Source organism: Poromitra crassiceps (assembly GCF_964638095.1).
Source record: "Poromitra crassiceps genome assembly, chromosome: 4".
Lineage (NCBI taxonomy): Eukaryota > Metazoa > Chordata > Actinopteri > Beryciformes > Melamphaidae > Poromitra > Poromitra crassiceps.
The window spans coordinates 42,021,776-42,041,377 of record NC_139626.1 but is presented as its reverse complement, the minus strand read 5'-3'; the positions used below and the strand labels follow the sequence as shown (position 1 = coordinate 42,041,377).

The following is a 19,602-nucleotide window of genomic DNA, read 5'->3' as shown; positions in this document are numbered from 1 at the left end:
TCGCAAGTCATGTTCATCTGTGAAAATTATCTTGCTGAACAAAACCTCTAAGTGTATAAACCTTTGTTAACCACAGACCTTATTTCATAACCTTGCAAGCAAGCTGGATTCCCTGCGGGTTGGTTTGTGAAAACAAACAATACCGCCCCTATCTGGCAATGTCAGGTTACTTATTTTAGGCATCTAACCAAAAGCCTATTCCAAAAACTCATTCCAAAAACCCATTCCAAAAACTCATTGACTTCTCGACGACGGAACCCAGGGTGATGCTAATGCTGTATTCCAGTTCGAACTACCGACCTCCAATCTCAATCTGTTCCCGTGCGTCTTCTCGGGAAAACATGGACGTGACAGCCTTTGCCCGTTAACAATACAGTAATGGTGGCTAGGCTACATTAGCAGGCGAGTTCATACAGCAAAGACTTCTACGTAGCACAAGTCAACTGAGTTACGTTACAAATGGAAGCGACAAAGTTGTTACAACAGGTTTTCAGAACACAAAAGCTACATATCAAGTCAAATCAAGTTGTATTAAGTAGGGCACTGATGCTGTGATGTCAGGTGTGTTTATATCGACGAACTTGGTCTCGGTGGATCTAGCCCGAGTTTACGACTTTGAATTTCCGACTTGAATGACCGTTCCGTTGCACTTTTCTGTGTCGGAGGTCGTTTTTTTCCCCGAGTTCCGAGTGCAATGGGATACAGAATAACTTACAGGTTGTCCTGCAAAAATACTTCATCCCTGCGGCACTCTATATAGGCCCATTTCACAGCATTTGTTTTGCGGTGGTAAAGCAGGTGCAACCAATACCATTAATAATGGTTCCATTCCATGTAGGTGTTTCAGTGCCAGGGCCCTCACTAATGTTATCGGTACACCTGCTTTACTTGCTGCTTTACCGCCTCCAAATGGTTGCTGTGAAAAGGGCCTATTGTCATCCCTCACCTTGTCTGGCTGTCCCTGACCGTCCTCCTCCTGTCCTCCCTCTGCTTTACTACTAATCTGTAGCTGTGACGGAACTGTGTCACCGAAAGATCACTGGTGGATAATTTATAATCCGTCTGTCCCTCACCCCCCTTCACCCCCCCCACCCCGGTCCTGCAGAGGTGGCCTGCCGAGGGGAACGGGTCCGAGATGTCTACCAGAGACAGCAAGGCTACGCGGCGTGCCAAACCCAGGAGAAGGTCTCCCGCCTAGAGTGCCGGGGCAGCTGCCAGGGGGGGGCGGGGGGACAGGGCACCTGCTGCACCCCCCTCCGCAGCAAACGCAGGAAATACACCTTCCAGTGCACCGACGGCTCCTCCTTCGTCCAGGAGGTGGAGAAGGTGGTCAAGTGTGGCTGTACAAAATGTTCCTCGTAAAAAAAAGAAATCAAAGAAGAAAATAAAGACAACACCCTCAGCGGAAGAGTTCCTCTTCTCCAAATATGTTTTGTGCTCCTGCCCCACCTCACTCCCATACTTCACCCCCCCCCCCCCCCCCCCTCCCAAGCTCCCAAACCTCCCGAAATACCAGTCAACCCCCCCGCCCCCGTTTTGTAAAAACCCTGGGGAAAAAGTCAAAAACAAGAAAAAAATATTTTCTTTTCGTGCTGGACTGATGATCGATACTTCCTCGGTGGGGATGTTGAATTATATTGTAAAGTACAAAAAACAGACTTATTTTTTATTATGAAGTGGAGAAAAAGACAAAAAACACGAGAGTTGACTTTTTCCTGACATCTGCTTCTTTTCGTTGGTCACGATGACTCCTCCGACTGTGTGCCGCTCTCGCTCTTCCCTGGAGGACTGACCGGTCTCTCTCTTCCCTGGAGGACTGACCGGTCTCTCTCTTCCCTGGAGGACTGACCGGTCGCTGATGGACGACCGCTCCCTGTAGACTTCCTGCATCCCGTCTGTGTGTGTGTGTGTTTTAGGAGTATCCTTAACCGGTAGTACCACAGACTCACCACTAGGAGGATCTGAATGAAGGCAGGGGAGAGGGCGGGCAGCGTTACCCCCCCCCCCCCCCCCCCCCCCTAGAACACGAGAGTCCGCAGTGTCCCGTAACAGACCTCCTGAACCCTCCAGACTCTGTGCACCTGTGCACAAGTGTGTGCATGAACCTACACACAGCTACACTTAAACATCATCTTTGTGACATTTTATACAGCTACTGAACAAATACACACAAACACGCGCATACACACACACATATACATATATATATATATAAATATACAAATGCGCTCACCTGTAGAAGAGGAGTTATACATTAGACATTAGTTGCCCGGTAAAATACACTACTTTCTGTTTATCCCCCGTTCATTCATAAATGACAAGTATTTATTGTATCATAAATACCTGTGCTTATTCAGTAGATCCCCCCATGTATCAATCTGATTCTTTTAATATATATTAATTTATATTTGTCCTCTTATTTTTGTATTAAAAGACATAATCTGTCAAGATAGGTGAACTAACAAAATGGTGTCCTTTATTTTGGTTGAAGAGAAGTTGTTTTTTGACCACTGAAACTATTGTGTTTGCCAGAAACCTTAGTTGCATTTTAATCTGCAAATGTGACGTGAAGACATTGTATATTTTTGTCGCGTTTCCTGAGAGTTTGTACCGTGCCATTACCAGAAGGTCTTTATATTAGAGTATAAATGTATAGATAATTTCCCTACCTATGTATTTCACACAGAAATCTTGTGAGTAGCAATGACCCTAGAGGATGCTTAGAACTGTTTTTACCTTTTTAACAAATTGATGCTTAAAGAATACTGTGACTTTTTCTAAATGAAACTACTTTGTTAGCCCCTTGGTCTCCGATGTTAACATGTTGCTGCTAAGTTTTTGTACCGTAGACTTGGATCCTGATCTGTATGTTATATAGAACTTCCTGCTCCTACTGTACGGGGGCGCCTTGTGTAACAGATAAATATGTCCCCCACCTCTACACATGTGCGTTGTGCTTTATATTCCCCTTTACCCCATCCCCAGACTAATGTCAGTTCCCTGACTGATGTTTGTTTATTAAACACAATATTTACCTCAGATTCTCACATTTTGCCTTTTTTGGTCTCATTAAGAGATATTCATATACCGTATTTCAGAAATTTTATTTATGTATTTTAATTTTATTTATTTGAGGGACAATGCAGAATGCACATTACTGAACATTACATTAATGCAGTGTTAGCCCATGGCTAATTTTCAACTGCTGTCCCTTGGAACTCCAGTAAGAATTGCCAGTGCCTCACACACACACTGACATGCCTATTATTAACTGCTATTAACCCTAACATACACGTCTTTAATGGTGGGAGGCAACCCACAGGAACACGGGGAGAACATGCAAACTCCACACAAAAAGGACTTGGGATGGACCAGGGTTCGAACCTTCTTGCTGTGAGGCAGCAGGACTATAACCACTGAGCCACCGTGCTCCCCACAGCAGACTGTAGGTAGAATCACTATTAAAGATGTAGTTGAATGTGGAAATTGTGAGCACAACAGGGACACAAAAGTTGGACGGTCACCTTCCTACGAGGAATCTGTGCGGAACATTTTTCACACCACTTTCATCTTGTCTGAGGGCTGTATGGATACAGAGGTGACTGTTCCAGACATTTCTCCTTCATCTGCCCTCACACCTCTCTCTCTCAAACCTTTTCATATCATTTATCATTGCAATTCTTGAGGGATTTTGGAGTGTGCACACTCCAGTTCAGACCTTTTTTAAAGGCCAATTCTCTACTTTTTTTCCCCCCACTGAAGCTGCTGAGAGTTGATATTTTCTCCAAAAGTCGAAAAATGCGAGCACACTCGGAGAGTGAACAAAGAGGTCCGGTGCACGGCACGAGTACAAATTAAACAAGAAAAAAGCCAGCACTCAAAAAGTCCTTTTTAAGATTTAATTTACCTCAGTCAGGAATACAGCAGCACATACATGTTTCGGCCCCTAAAGCATCGTCTCGCTAAGATAATCTTTGTTTCTTTATAGGTCAGTGGGCAGAGAGGATCTCACAGCTGAGGATGCTTGGAGAACCTGTGCACAGGTTGAAATACATCAAGGCCTACAGAAGATACAGTCGACTGTATCGACTGCAAAGTGTTTCATGTAATAGCCTATCAAGATAACACAATTCAATAATGCCATCTACTGGTCAGCAGCAGTAATTACTTCCTCTCCTCATACTGTGATTGTGGCTTCTGTAGCAAGTGGGTTTTTACGGGGTGGGGTTGCTAGCCCCACGCCCATAACCCTAACGTACATGTCTGATGGTGGGAGGAAACCCGAGTACCCGGAGGCAACAATGCTAACCAGTGCGCCACCGTGCCTAGTAGTCCAGTAGGTGCCTAGTAGTCCAGTAGGTGCCTAGTAGTCCAGTAGGTGCCTAGTAGTCCAGTAGGTGCCTAGTAGTCCAGTAGGCTATGTGGATCTGAGGGGGAAGGGAGTTCCAAAGTTTGGGTGCAGCATGGAGAAGCCCCTGGCACCCATTGTGCTGGGGTTGATGGCTGGTCAAAAAGGCCAGTAGACCTGTTGATGAAGACCTCAGGGCGGGAGAGGGAATGTAAGTCTGAAGGTCTTTATGAGATTAGCAGGGAATAGACTATGAAGAGCTTTCAATGTTTAAAATAAGATTTTAAAGGTAATCCGTTATGACACGGGGGGGGGGCAGTGTAATTGAATCAGCAGCAGGGGAGTGACTTGTTCAGTGGAATTTGAATGTCTAATAATCTGTGTTGCAGAGTTCTGGATGAGTTGGAGGCAGTGAATACGTTTGTTGGGGATGTCTGCCAGGATAGCAGTGACCAAGCAGAGCATGGACTTCCATGGAGTGTTGTGTTAAAGCAGGGCGTAGTCTGGAGATGTTTCAAGCTCCACCAAGCCTTGTTGTGGTAGAAACGGTAAAGGACCAAGGGTCTGACCCTGGAAACACTTTCCCCCGTCCAACTGTTGAAACCTGCAGGACCTCAGAGTTCCAGTGACAAACACAGCTTGTCAACAAAACCAACGAAGAAGAAGAATGGAGAAGTGAGGCTTCTTCTCTTGGCTTCCTCCCATATTCCAAGTCTGCTGGCAACATGGCGAAAGCAACAGCGCTCCAACAGACCCTGGCTGCCAGACAGAAGCAGGTGAGTCAAATCCCTGCTTGACTGCCCACTCAGTCACCAGCAGTCCACTTCTGAACTCGTCATCTTCCTATCCACTTTACTGTTGAACAACATTCTTTTATTTTAATTCGTTTATTTGCACACTACTGTAACAGTGTTTCTGCACATTTCTTCAAAACACACCTTCATTCCTGCAGTTATGGGTGAACTGTAGTCTGTGGCTGTTTTTTCACTCCATTTTGCTTTAATTATACCACTTGTTTTTTGTTTAAAAAAAAGTCTAATTATTATTGGAAAAGACAGGAAGTGACGAATCCACCTCCACCCTCCACCCACCCATTTGAGCGCGCTCGATTCCTCTCCCGCCCTGCAGCTCCCCCACTGCGTTTTGGCATACGCAGCTTGGCCGCTATGCAGCCTCGCCTGGTCTATGACATCACTGATGATGACATCACTAATGACATCATCACAGATGACATCACATCATTAGGTAATCAGGGCAATCACCTAATTAAAAGATCTGGCTCCGTCAGGTCACCCGTGCTCTTTACACTTCCTGAAAGTTTCAGCCCGATCGCATGTAAAATGGCATAGCTGTGGCCGGATCAAATTCTGCTCACTCACTCTCTCTCTCTCACACACACACACACACACACACACACACACACACACACACACACACACACACACACACACACACACACACACACACACACACACACACACACACACACACACACACACACGCATGTGGCGAAATGCTGGAAATGATGAGATCACCAGAGAGACTGGCAACCTCCAGACAGCTTTGTCAAATAACAGACACACACACACACACACACACACACACACACACACACACACGCAGGGAAGAAAAAAGGAAGCAGTTATTACTTATATTACACTTTAAGCAACCAGAGTGAGTTACAGTGGATGCACCAGCAGAAAAGCCTTAATTCCCTATGACTGTATAGGCAAATAAATAAATAAATCAAATAAAACTTTCAGCCCGATCGCACGTAAAACGGCATAGCTGTGGCCGGCCCAAATTCTTGAAACAGACAGAGAAACAAACAAACATTGCCCACATGCTCCCTTTAAAACACAACAGATATGCAGTGTTGGGCCAGTTTTCTGAAGATTAATAATTAGTTACAGTTTCTACTCACTCCTCTCAAAAAGTAAGTAGTTAGATTACTAGTTAGTTACACAGCAAACACTGAATCACTGTCATGCCTTAGTAACTACAGTACAGTAGTTACTACTGTCTTTTCTGACAGACAGCAGAATCTTGATTTTGCTTCTAAGGTTATTAGCAGGCTGGTAGGGCTATATGGGTTAGAGAAGCTGAAGATTTCTGGTGTCACCACCTTCCAAAAAATATCAGTAATCACATGGAGAACACTAAAAGGCTGTAGGAATGTACTGCAAGGTCATTACAGTATACAGGGCACCGTATCGCATGGGACATACCTTTGAGCAGGAGAACACATTGCAATAGAGTGATAGAAACGGCACTGTGCTGGTCTCTAGTGGTTTTGGTGGAGAAATACAACCATGCAATATTCCATATAGATCAGTGGGTCAAGATCAAACAATTTACAGATGATGTGCAATCTGCAAAAGCTGTAATGACTTGACTGTGTGCTCACCTCACCTTTGTGTTGGATCATTAGTCTTCTACAACAAATGTGCAGCAAGAATGGCAGAAGGTCTCAGTGACACATCTAGCATCACAATGGAGCCCAATGGCAGATACAACTTTACAGGAACCTCTGCTGATAACACAGTCGTAACACTCTGCAGGAAACTGAGATTAAATGCATGATGACTTATCAATATTCATGAATGTGGCATGTAGTTCTTATAGAAGGGCCCCGTTACTTAGAAATGGGAGATGGAGTAAAGTGTTGCACAGTGATGTACATGGTGCTGGGAACGGATTGGCTCCAAGTTCAGAGGTGGTAAATCCTGAGGTCAGCCTAAAACAAAGAAGAATTCATCTAGTCAATAGAAAAGGCAATAGACAGAGATCATGAACATATCTCCTTCAAAGCTAGGACAACGGCCAATAGTAGCCTATATAATAATAATGTCATCAATAGTCTAGTGGATTCACACCAAGGCAAAATAAAAGCTTGTTGCACCAGTTTGAACATGCAAATTATTAGCCAAAGTTGAAGTTTTTTGGCTCGAATGGCCGATGGGGTGTATATCACATAATTGACAGTGCAAAATTTCGTGTAGTGGCTCATTCGCGCCACCTGGGGGGCGAAATCTAGTCTACTCGCACGTTTGCATTGACTTTGTATGTAATCTTGTCGTGCGAATTAACAAAAATCGCCCCGGTGTGGACGCACAAGACGAAAAAAGCTTCACTCGCGCGAGTTTCATCCATGCACGGATTATCATGACCACAGGCCCTGGACACAAACTTGACATGGGCCCCTATACTGTACCTACACATGCAAATAGTACATGTGCACTGAGTGTGCACTCCCAAAGCACACAGATTGATTGATTGATTGATTGCTTTATTGCAGACTCATGGTCCATAGAAAAAACATACATACATAAATACATAGATACACACAAATAACATAAAAAATATACATTTCACTTTAAAAAACAACTGGTCAAATAAAGAAACATTAAAATAAATTCATATACAGACATTGGTTGCACATAGTATAACCCACAGCATTGAAATTATATTCATTATCAGCATTAATTATATTTAATGAAATTGCTGCAATTTCAGGTCTGTTTTGTTCTATAAATGCCATGTAGATAATGTGACATCTAACTTTATCAAAAAATAAAAAGACAATCGATCTTAAGGGCAAGGGCCTCCATTGGCTCCAGGGCCCTGCAGGCACATGTCCACTTTGCTCATGCAGTAATCCGTCTATGGTTTCATAACATTTCATAACTGAAATGAAAAGGGAGGAAAACTTGCGCGCTGCCCTTCTCATGCAACACCATTGAATAATTCAACCTAATCACACATTTATAAGCCTATGAAATGTCTGTCAGTAAATATGTGAGTACAGCCTACGTACTTTTATTTCCTTATCCGATAATACATTCTGATGTATCCACAGCATTAAATACTGCATTCAAACTTCTATATCTTTAACGAAAAGTTCGCTTCCAACTCGTGCTTTGTCCCGACACGGCTTTTCACAGTATCACTTCCCTCTCTCAGGCTAAGAACTTCCTGTCTTGGATGAGGCACTTCACATCACCCAAAACCTACTTCACTTGTCAACAGCAGAACACCGCATTTGACGGGACAGCTCCCAAGTGCGATTGTATGTATCTGCCTGTCACTGGGCACAGCTGAAAAAGAGAATACATGACAAGCCTGTCTGGGAAGTCTCTTTAGATTGTAAATAAACTCCATATGCCACCCCCTGGTGTAGACTCAATAGTGTCCTTTTTTTTTTTTAGGTAGATTGCATAAGAGAGTGAATATTCAGCTGTTATGGCGGTGTGGCTGTGCTTGTGCGAGTGAGGTTCACAGTCGGAGCAGGGCTGGGGGGCGAGTGGTCGGCGGTGAGCATCACTTGCACCCGTCCTGAACGTTGTTGTCAGTGTCCCCGAGCCACATTTTGCACTCTGCCTGACAGGTCAGTGCACACGGCCTGACAGGTCAGTGCACTCTCCTGTGTCGGCCACTACCCCCAGGTGTCACTCTCTCTTTTGCTCTTTTGCAGTGCTGCAGCTGAGAGCTTACACAGGCACGTTCTTTTTGTTTGGGCTTTGCTATCTGGTTTAGTAACCATGAGATGTTTGTTTCTCAGAGAGGGTCACAATGCACAAAGATTTGTGTTTTTCTGTTCATTTCATTCAAGGCCGCTAATACAGGTTAGTAGGCTATCTGGCTATTTGCCACTGGATTTCACTAACCTCTTGAATTTACCAGATTCATCTTCTGGATAGTGAGTCAGAGACATTCATCTCCCAACGCTGGTCCAAGACATGGGTCTCTCTCTCTCTCTCTCTCTCTCTCTCTCTCTCTCTCTCTCTCTCTCCCCTGCTCTGACTCCTGTGACCAGTCTATTTTTAGATGTTAGTAGGCCACTGTGGGAGTGGGATGGCATCATGGCAGGTTGTCTGATGCCTGGCACTAATAATTGAACTGCTCCGCTCAGCAGCAGGAAATAGAACCAGCAACCCGGGCCCTGACTGCATGTGGCAGTTTGCCCATCTCATCTGGAAATAATCAGATTCTCTTGTCTCAGCATGTCATCATAACACACATGGCTTCTCCCATGTGTCAGCCACTTCTCTTCTCATTATTATTTTGTTGTTATTATTTTTTACTCTCTGTATGTCTTTTTTGTCTTATTTTAGACTTCAACTTTCCCATGACCACACCCCCCCCCGACCCTCAAATCTTCCACGTTAATCCCATCTCTGAATGTCTTCTTCCATTCCTATTCCAGTATACACTCTCCCTCTCTCTCCATTCTGTCTTTCTCTCCGACCCCTCCTTTCTCAAGCGTGTTTGCTTTGCTCATCTAAAGTGACCTGATTCATTTGTGCTGCATGGCACCAGACAGGCTCAGTGTCATTTGTGCTGCATGGCACCAGACAGGCTCAGTGATCAGTCTTGCTCTTAAACACAGAACACGTGGGATGGCATAATATGAAGGCACATCATGGTGGTGATCCAGGACCAGACAAGGACGCCATATTTTCCCTGCGGGCTCCATTTGCAAAGGCCCCATTTTTTCATACAGCAGTCACAATAAAACAGTACTTGTCTCATGTCACTCCCCTCTTCCGTGACCTTCACTGGCTTCCCATTTCGGCTCGCATCAAATTCAAGACACCGGTACTGGCCTACAGGGCGGGTTAGTCCACATGTCAGCCCCTTCCTATCTGCAGTCCATGGTCAAGTTCCAAACTTCTCATCGCTCCCTCCGCTCCTCCACCCGTCCAGATCGCCTCGCTCCTCCACCGCTATGGGCTCAAAAGTCGCCCGTCTCGATCGCGACTCTTCTCGTCCCTGGCCCCTCAATGGTGGACTGAGCTCCCCCCTTCAGTCAGAACGTCCGAATCACTGCCAATATTTCGGCGGAGACGAAAAACTCACGTTTTTAGGCTACACCTGGGCCCTTCTTGAACTAACATAAAAAATAAAATAAAATAAAGCCTACTAATGCTACATGTTACTTATTCCTTCTCAAACTACTTCCTACATGGTGCTAGTCTATCAAAGTATCTTAGCTGTCATTGATTGTGTTGCATAGTGGTTTTCTGTACTGTTGACAAATTGTGATATTGTAAGTCGCTTTGGACTGTGATTGGCTGTGTCTGCAGGTGGGAAGCTGGATTGAGGGTATGTGTCCTGGTCGCTGCACTAGCGCCTCCTCTCTGGTCGGTCAGGATGCCTGTTCGGGGCGGAAGGGAACTGGTGGGAATAGCGTGATCCTCCCACGTGCTACGTCCTGCCGGTGAAGCTCCCCGCTGTCAGGTGAAAAAAGGTGGCTGGCAACTGCACATGCATCGGAGGAAGCATGGTGCTAGTCTACGGCTCTCCCCGAATCGGCAGAGGGGGTGGGGCAGCGACCGGAGCAGCACAGAAATGACAGGCTCTGGCATGACAAAAACAGCTGAGAAACGAATGAAACAAATTCAAATTGTGTGTAAAAAAGTGTGCAATATTTAAGAACACGAATAGCCCGACTCAACGGACAACAACCTTGTGTATAAGGCAAGCACTGTTTGATTGTGATCGCTATACATGTAGGAAAAAGTAGGGCCTTTGCCAATGGAGCCTACAGTGACAATATGGCGTCCTTGTCTGAGACTCAGCGTGAGAAGCAGCCGCAGGCTGAGTCTCACATTGAGGCTAATATCTGTAATATTGTTGAGATTGGAAACTTCTCCCTTTGGAATGTCAGGATTAAAGGAGGAAACAATGCAATGATCTGATCTGACGTCCCAAGCCAGAGGGGATTATACAGTCTTTTGGATCATATGAGTTCACACACCAGACCAGAGGAGACAAGGAGCCTATGGGAAACCAGCCTATTACCCGAGACTCATAGCCTAATACCTAAATACACATATTGTATACAGTATTTACAAGCATATTTGTTTATGTGCTGGAATTCTTTTGTGGAGGGGGGGGGGGGGCTCATGTGCACTGAGTCAAATACGATTTCTGAAAAAGGTCAGTCTATGTTGTTTAAAAAAATGGTGTACCAGTCTCACTCATTCAGACGGAATAGGTCAGTGTCCTGTGGACTTAAAAACTGATGTGATTGTCCGGTGATGCACTGTGATTGTGTAGCGACTGGAAATGCACGACCTAACTCATCTGCATTAAGCCGCCGCCAGCGCCTCGCACGCAGAGAAACATGTCGCTGAAGTACGTCAATCGATTAGCAGCCCCCCCTGCAGCTCATGTCTGCAGCACTGCCTCCAGCACTTTTAACAATCACACAGTCACAGAAGGCGTGTGTGCCCCATTAAACGGTCCCCTATACGCTACAGTAATAGGGGGACACGGTTAGATCACTTTCTAAATCACTTTCCATTATTCCTCAGAGAAAAGCCCGCCCCCGCCACCCCACAGGCCACACACCCCTCTTCTCTGCACCCCACACATTGCTCTTCTATGCACCCCACACATTGCTCTTCTCTGCACCCCACACATTGCTCTTCTATGCACCCCACACATTGCTCTTCTCTGCACCCCACACATTGCTCTTCTATGCACCCCACACATTGCTCTTCTATGCACCCCACACATTGCTCTTCTCTGCACCCCACACACCCCTCTTCTCTGCACCCCACACACGCCTCTTCTCTGCACCCCACACACTGCTCTTCTCTGCACCCCACACATTGCTCTTCTCTGCATCCCACACATTGCTCTTCTCTGCACCCCACACACTGCTCTTCTCTGCACCCCACACATTGCTCTTCTCTGCACCCCACACACTGCTCTTCTCTGCACCCCACACATTGCTCTTTTCTGCACCCCACACACATTGCTCTTCTCTGCACCCCACACACTGCTCTTTTCTGCACCCCACACACATTGCTCTTCTCTGCACCCCACACACCCCTCTTCTCTGCACCCCACACATTGCTCTTCTCTGCACCCCACACACGCCTCTTCTCTGCACCCCACACACTGCTCTTCTCTGCACCCCACACATTGCTCTTCTCTGCACCCCACACATGCCTCTTCTCTGCACCCCACACACTGCTCTTCTCTGCACCCCACACATTGCTCTTCTCTGCACCCCACACATGCCTCTTCTCTGCACCCCACACACTGCTCTTCTCTGCACCCCACACATTGCTCTTCTCTGCACCCCACACATGCCTCTTCTCTGCACCCCACACATTGCTCTTCTCTGCACCCCACACACGCCTCTTCTCTGCACCCCACACATTGCTCTTCTCTGCACCCCACACACATGCCTCTTCTCTGCACCCCACACACTGCTCTTCACTGCACCCCACACGCCTCTTCTCTGCACCCCACACATTGGTCTTATCTGCACCCCACACACTGCTCTTCTCTGCACCCCACACGCCTCTTCTCTGCACCCCACACATTGCTCTTCTCTGCACCCCACACATTGCCTCTTCTCTGCACCCCACACACGCCTCTTCTCTGCACCCCACACATTGCTCTTCTCTGCACCCCACACACCCCTCTTCTCTGCACCCCACACACTGCTTTTATCTGCACCCCACACACTGCTCTGCAAGAGTCAGAAAGAAGGCCTGAAATCACTTTCCTCACATAACCCACATGCATGCATCTGTAGCCTATATGGGCGACACATTTTGAAAGATTAATTTTGCCTTTGTTTTATTAATCCTCTTTGGCATGGTGCCTATCCGTACAGTACATGGAGTGGGATATAGGCCTACAGCAGATGCGTGCTGTATGTAGGTTAAAAGCCCATTACACAATGAACGCATCACATGCCTGCCCTCTGGAAACCATAGAGTTACATATAGGCATGTTTCTGTTCTCACCGTCCTCCATTGCTAAAACAATCACAGACACATACACGTTATCATCGGTGACAAAATACAGACACGACTTGTGTTCATTCCCTTTGCCGTTTCCAGTCAAATGGGGGAGGAAGCAGCGGTTTAAATTTGATGCACTGATCCACATTTTGATGAGCTGCCTGATGATCATCACCATCACAACAATTGGAGCGTTCTTTTCCCTGCTAAAAAAAAATCACAGTGCACTGTTACACTCTGTTACACTCTGTTACACACTGCTGGCTCCAGTAAAGCCCACAGCTCCTCACGGTTATACCACACGTTTTCATATTTAACACTGACAAGGAACTCTCATGAAACAGAGATGAGCAGATGTTAATGTTAATCCGTGGGGGTGGGGGCAGGGAGGGGGGGGGGGCAGGCTGTGAGAGCAGCAGCAAATAGCCTCCACTCCTCAGGCTGTGAAAGCAGCAGCAAATAGCCTCCACTCCTTCCTCTGCATGTCTTCTGTGTGGACTTTTAGGCACAAAGTTGCATTATGATGTCTTCTTCATGGGCAGGATATGCAACGGTGAGATCTGTGATTGCATGGCCTGATTTCTGCTGCCGTAATAATTAATCCCACTTCCAGCATCAGCCCCATTCAAATGCAAACTATATATAATAATCAGCCTTATGTTTCATCAGGCTGAGCTGAGTTTAAAAAGCTGCTTGTTAAAAAAAAGTGGTTTGTTATCACTGGTCGGGGGCATCCTCCACACGAAGTCCCATACAAATTATTAATGTGGGGGGTTTTTTTCTCCCCAGGAGCTGGGGGGTGGGGGTGGGGAGTAGGGGTGGGGTTTAGGACTGCACAGTGCATTCAGGAGCGCAGATGACAGCCGCAAATGTTAGTTACATAATCCCATTTGTAGACATTCCAGAGAAATTCTAAATTCTGTGAACTCTCTCACTGAGAGAGAGAGAGAGAGAGAGAGAGAGAGAGAGAGAGAGAGAGAGAGAGAGAGAGAGAGAGAGCAAGAGAGAGAGAGAGCGAGAGAGAGAGAGAGAGAGAGAGAGAAGAGAGAGAAGAGAGAGAAGAGAGAGAGAGTGACTGGGGGTGAGGAGAGCCAAGCAACCATTCAGCCTTGAATAGAAACAACACAGCAAAAAAAAAAAAGAAAAAAAACGTCTTGAGAGGCTCATTCTAATTTGGAATGTTATGAGTGTCATCTGTTGTGAAGTATCAATAGCTTGAAATAAGGGGGGTCACTCCAGTAACATCAATAATGACAGGTAGTTCATCCTCCATGTCCATGTTAACAATGCATTCAGACCACCTAACCCAGGCTCTTAAAATCTCATTTTTGAAAATAGGTGGGAGGAAATGACAATGATTGACATGATTGACATGATTGATTTTTCACATGTTCTTTGGCAAATCAACTTGTTTCAAGACTTCTCCCCGATTCAAGTGTTGTTTTCTCCATGCCCTCGTCGTCACTTCCAGAAGAGAAAGCCAGCCCCCTCTTGTCAGAGAGCAACGCTGTGGAATGTGCCCTATGATGGGGGGACCCTCTCTCCACAGGTTGGGTTTAGTCATTGGGTAGGTGGTCTTGACTAGGGGTTAGGCATAGGGGAGGGTCAGGCTTAGGCATTCGGTAGGTGGTCTTAGAGTTAGAGATAGTCATCGGGTAGGTGCAGGTCTTGGGGTTAGGGTATGGATATGGTAGTGGGCTTAGGGTTAGGTTCACCAGGGGAGATGCCAGGGTGTCTGAAGGAGGTCTCAAGGGGTGGTCCCCCCAGGGAAGACGCAGAGGTCTTCGAGCCCAAGGCCCTAACGGGATTGGGCCTGGTTTTGAGAGAGGGTCCCCTCACAGCACAGTCGGGGGGGGACTGCTTGCCTTTTGACAACTCCTGAAACAAGTGGCAGTCTTGAATATCCTTTTTGCATTTTTGTCCCATTTGATTAAAAGAAAAATCATTACTCAACTAAATAAGTTGCTGGATATTTCTGCCTGTGAGGCATCGCCTTCCCAAACCTCGACCACTATGTAGGCTATATCTTGCTGTTTGTCCTCCTCTCTTACCCTCATGGGACGTCATATGACAAATCATTTGTCACTCATATGGGTATCTGCGCCAGTCTGTCCTTGTCATTTCTTTCCTCGGTGTCTGCCACCTGGGTCGAGGCCGTCCCCCTGTGATAAGACACAGTCACCGTGGTATTGCCACTGTCCTCCTCACTGCCCCCGGTGTTCGCACCGGGGGAGACGACCAGCTCCACGTTGTCCTGCTTCAGGGATCCCACCTCGTTGCTCGCCACCACCGTCTCCAGCGCTGCGCTCACCGCGGCCCAGCAGCCTCCCCCGCGGCAGCCCAGGAGGCGCAGGAAGGCGTCTCGGAAGTCCGCGTTGAACGCGTAGATGATGGGGTTGAGAGACGAGTTGCTCCAGCCGATCCACACGAAGACGTCAAAGGTTTTCTCGCTGACGCAGTAAGGGCCCCGCTGGGCGCTCGGCGAGCCCGGCCCGGGACAGAAGGGGAGCGCGCAGTTCAGGACAAAGAACGGGAACCAGCAGCAGACAAAGACGCCCATGATGATGCCCAGAGTTTTCAGGACTTTCGCCTCTTTGCGGATGGAGCAGACCCTGAGGGAGACCCTGCGGTGGGGGGGATGGGGTTGGTGAGGGTGAGGGTGAGGGTGAAAGTGGGCGTGTGTGTGAGGATGAGTCTGGAGATAGGAGGTGACACTGAGCTGACGCTGTGAGCACGGGTGGGGGAAGGGCTCAGGGGCGTCCGAGCGGGAGCGGCAAATCTGCGCGTGCTCCGCCGCTCGCTCCAGAGTCGATATCCTTTGTATCTGCACCTGCGCTATCCGGTAGATGCGGGTGTACGTGACGACCATGATGGCCACGGGGATGTAGAAGCTGATGAGGGAGGAGGAGATGGCGTACGTGCGGCTCAGGCTGGAGTCGCAGCTCCCCGCCGCGCCGCTCCCGTTCGACCTCTCCGGCGGCGGGTCGCCGATCTCCGCCCGGTGCCAGTTCAGCTGCACGGGCACGAAGGAGATGACCACGGACACCGTCCACGTCACGCCGATCATGACGGAGGCCACCCTCTTGTTCATGCTCCTCTCGTAGCGGAACGGGCTGGAGATGGCCCAGTAGCGGTCCACGCTGATGACGCACAGGTTGAGGATGGAGGCGGTGGAGCACATGATGTCGCAGGCCAGCCAGCTCTTGCAGAAGCCGCCGAACGGCCAGAAGCCGGCCACCTCCGCCACGGCTTTCCACGGCATCACCAGCACGGCCACCAGGAGGTCCGACACCGCGAGGGACACGATGAAGATGTTGGTGGCTCTGGCCCGCAGGTGCCGGTAACGGCAAACGGCGGCGCACACCGTGAAGTTGCCGAGCAGTGTCCAGATTATGAGCAGGGTCAGGACGCAGCCCGTTAAAGCTCGGTGCGTCCTGCCAGTCCCTGCCGGCGCCAAGTCGGTTGTGCTATTCATTGCCTGGTCTTGATGTCAGAGTAGAGAAATAAGAAGGCGGCCACCCATCGCAATCCATTGGCAGTATAAAAAAAGAAAAGAGAAATAGTCAGAGGCAGATTGGAGAGTGCGCATCCCCCCCTCCGGTCGGACTGACCTGTGCTGCTCGGTGAGCGCGCAGCACATTAAGTGCAGACGTGCAGCAGCAGCTGGTACCCATGCTGACAAATAACAGCCCTGAGCAGAGCCACACACAGCTGAGCAAAACTCTCCGTGGGTGGATTTGTGTGAAGTGTGTGTGATTCCCTCTTCTCTCCTCTCTGCCGTGCTCTCTCTCTCTCTCTCTCCGCTTGCTCCTCCCTTTCTCTCTCTCCCTCTCTCTCTCTCTCTCTCTCTCTCTCTCTCTGTCAGTGCACACTGGAGACGGACATGGACGTCGTAGAGTGAAGTACATGATCTGGGGATGAGTGGGGTTTTTTTCTTTTGGAGGGGAGGGGGCTGAACTGAGGGAGGGAGAGGGGGAGAGGAAGGGATTATAGGCTAGCTTGAATCGTTGTCAACAAACGTTAATATCTCAAAAACTATACATCGCTTCGCTTATATTTTGACATTCTGAGTGAGAGCAGAAGTAGCTCAAGGGTCTGATGTATTTGTGAAATGTTGTGCGTTTTAAAATGAAGTGAATTTAGTGAAGAGTACAGCCTGTTACAGTGAGACACTCAAGGCTGAGTCCTAGATGTCCTAAAAGTGGTCTGTCGTTTAAAGTTTAGGCGCATAGGCGCATAGGCGGTTTTAGACCCTTTTTGGGTGGGCTGAGGCCCCCTAAAATTAATTTCAGCCCAGTCACCCCACCCTGAACAAGGGTTCCCAAACTTTTCCCGACCCCCAAAATAACGGTGCCAGAGGCTCGCGATGCTCGCGACCCCCACTATCCTCAGAGCTGGTTTGGGGGGGGGGGGGGGTTTAACGCCTGCACCAACCCAACCCGTCATTGGAGCCAGGCTGCACCGCCCGGCCCGTTAAAATATCTGAAAATGCCGAACCCAATCCAACCCAGCAGCCCGCAAACGGCCAATTTAATGTAATATGTCTCCAGACTCCCGCTGAGCGCAACAGAGCTCTCCTAGGTGTCCAAACTCTGTCTCTCCCCCTCTCTCTTTCTCTATCTCACACACAGACACACACATGCGTGCCAGTGCGCGACAACAGTTCTGCTCTGGATGCGTTGTGTGGCTGCTTTCATGTCGTTGAGTTCTTACTGCTTCGTCGGCATTACAAACTCAGCTATTATTATCGGTCTTTCTTCACTTAATCCAAGGTCTTCAAATGGAGATAGGCCAGGTAGGCCAGAGATGGGCAGGTAGGCCAGAGGTAGGCTACATAAACAGTTCTTATCCGTTCCCATTTCTTTTAATTGCCTCATGCGCTCTCAATTGGTCACGTAGTGACCAATTTAGCAGTAATGGCTAAAGTTGACAAATAGATCACAGTCGAGTCCACACAGAAAATCTGCGGTGGCATTCGTTTGGACACTTCAAATAATAATTACAGCGAATAATCCTTCCAAAATGTTTGTTTTGAGAGCACATAGTTCACGTCTTAATAAAGGGTTACTCTGCGTGTTTCACTGCTCTAACTAAATTATTTAATAATGTTGCTTTGTCACGTTCTGAGCCTGCCCCGCCCGCACCCGCGATATTTTCATAATTTGCCAACCCAGACCGCCTGCCTGCCGGGCGGGCCAGCCCGTGGGACCCGGCGGGTTCTGGGGCATCACTAGTAGCCTACAAAACGTTTGTTTGTGCGCATATGCACTACTGTATTGTATTGTATTGTGTTGTGTTGTATTTTTATTTAGTTCATATCATCATCATCATCATCATCATCAGTAGGCTATATAAATGGGAGCTGGGGCTCTGTCTGTCTGTCTGTCTGTTTGTTTCTCTGTCCCACTGTGATGTCATAAATCCCACTGTGACATCATCCGTGATGTCATAAAAAAAATCCAATAAATTTGGCAATGTGGGCTCTGTTCTCCGTTTCAATTGAGCTCCTTGGACAAGTGGGTGAGAATCTGGAGTTAGAAGACAGTCAGAGCTGATATGAAGGCATTTTGTCCTCTCCATCATCTATGGTGAAAGTGCAGATGTTACCTGCAGGCCAGAGCTTCCAAGTGGCACAAACTGAAGAAGAAGTGCATAATCTGTCTGCCACCTGCAGGACCGCCCAGAGAGATGGGCGCTCCCCCGCACGCGCTTTACTCATATCAACGCTGCAGCTGTCGGAGCTGACTGAAAAAAAGTTTGATTCGATTTTGGCATCCTGACTTTTTTGTTTTGCTCCTGGCATTTTGCTATCACCGGTCTTGTTTTGTTTGCTATCACCTGTCTGTGTTGTGTGTTACACCATAAATGGTCCCTCTAGCTGCTGCTGCTGCCCCAAGCAAAATGGTCCGCCTTGTTCTTCTTCTTCTTTTGGCTTTCCGGCAGACTAGATGCCTTGCGGCAGGCACGTGCACACATAGACATGAAAGGGAGCTTGAGCCCCTGCCTTTTTTTCAGTCTGTAAAAAGTGCCCTTTTTTTTTTTTTTTATACATTTTTCATTTTCATTCCAACAACACATGAACAAAACAAACAGCTCAGACACATGGAAAAATAAAATAAAAAGTGGCCTTTCCTGACCATGAATGCATTTCTAATGATGCTTTGTATGGTAATTGCCCTTTCCATGCCATCACTGAAGGCAGCATTCAAAGAGAAATGCCTTTTCCGGGCTCTCTTGGCCTTGAATGCACCATTTGTAATAGGCCTCTGCATGGAGCAGTGTTTTTCTAAACCGCCCCTGAAGGCACCAACCCAAAAACGCACGTGGCCCGTCCCCACCCACTCCAGCAGTGCGCACTCCACTCAGCCAGAGCAACCATGCAGACGGACAGCAGCAGCACAGGCGCACACAGTCTGACAGATATATCAGTCAGTCAACGTGAATCAGGTATGTATGTTTGTCAAAACTAAAATGAGATATTCCTCA

The 19,602-nt window shown here is 47.6% G+C and overlaps 1 protein-coding gene and 1 pseudogene across 2 annotated transcripts in view; one reads left to right on the top strand and one right to left on the bottom strand.

Moving 5' to 3' along the window:
* Nucleotides 1-3,018, top strand: part of slit2 (slit homolog 2) — a 166,060-nt gene extending 163,042 nt beyond the window's left edge. The window contains 1 exon segment of the mRNA XM_083635700.1: nucleotides 1,106-3,018. Coding sequence (XP_083491826.1) covers nucleotides 1,106-1,362 — 257 coding nt within the window. The 3' untranslated portion in view covers nucleotides 1,363-3,018.
* A 12,184-nt stretch (nucleotides 3,019-15,202) lies between these two features.
* LOC310775791 (D(1B) dopamine receptor pseudogene) lies at nucleotides 15,203-16,540 on the bottom strand (annotated as a pseudogene). Its single transcript has one exon. The product of its transcript is annotated as a D(1B) dopamine receptor pseudogene (transcript).
* Nucleotides 16,541-19,602: the final 3,062 nt, after the last annotated feature.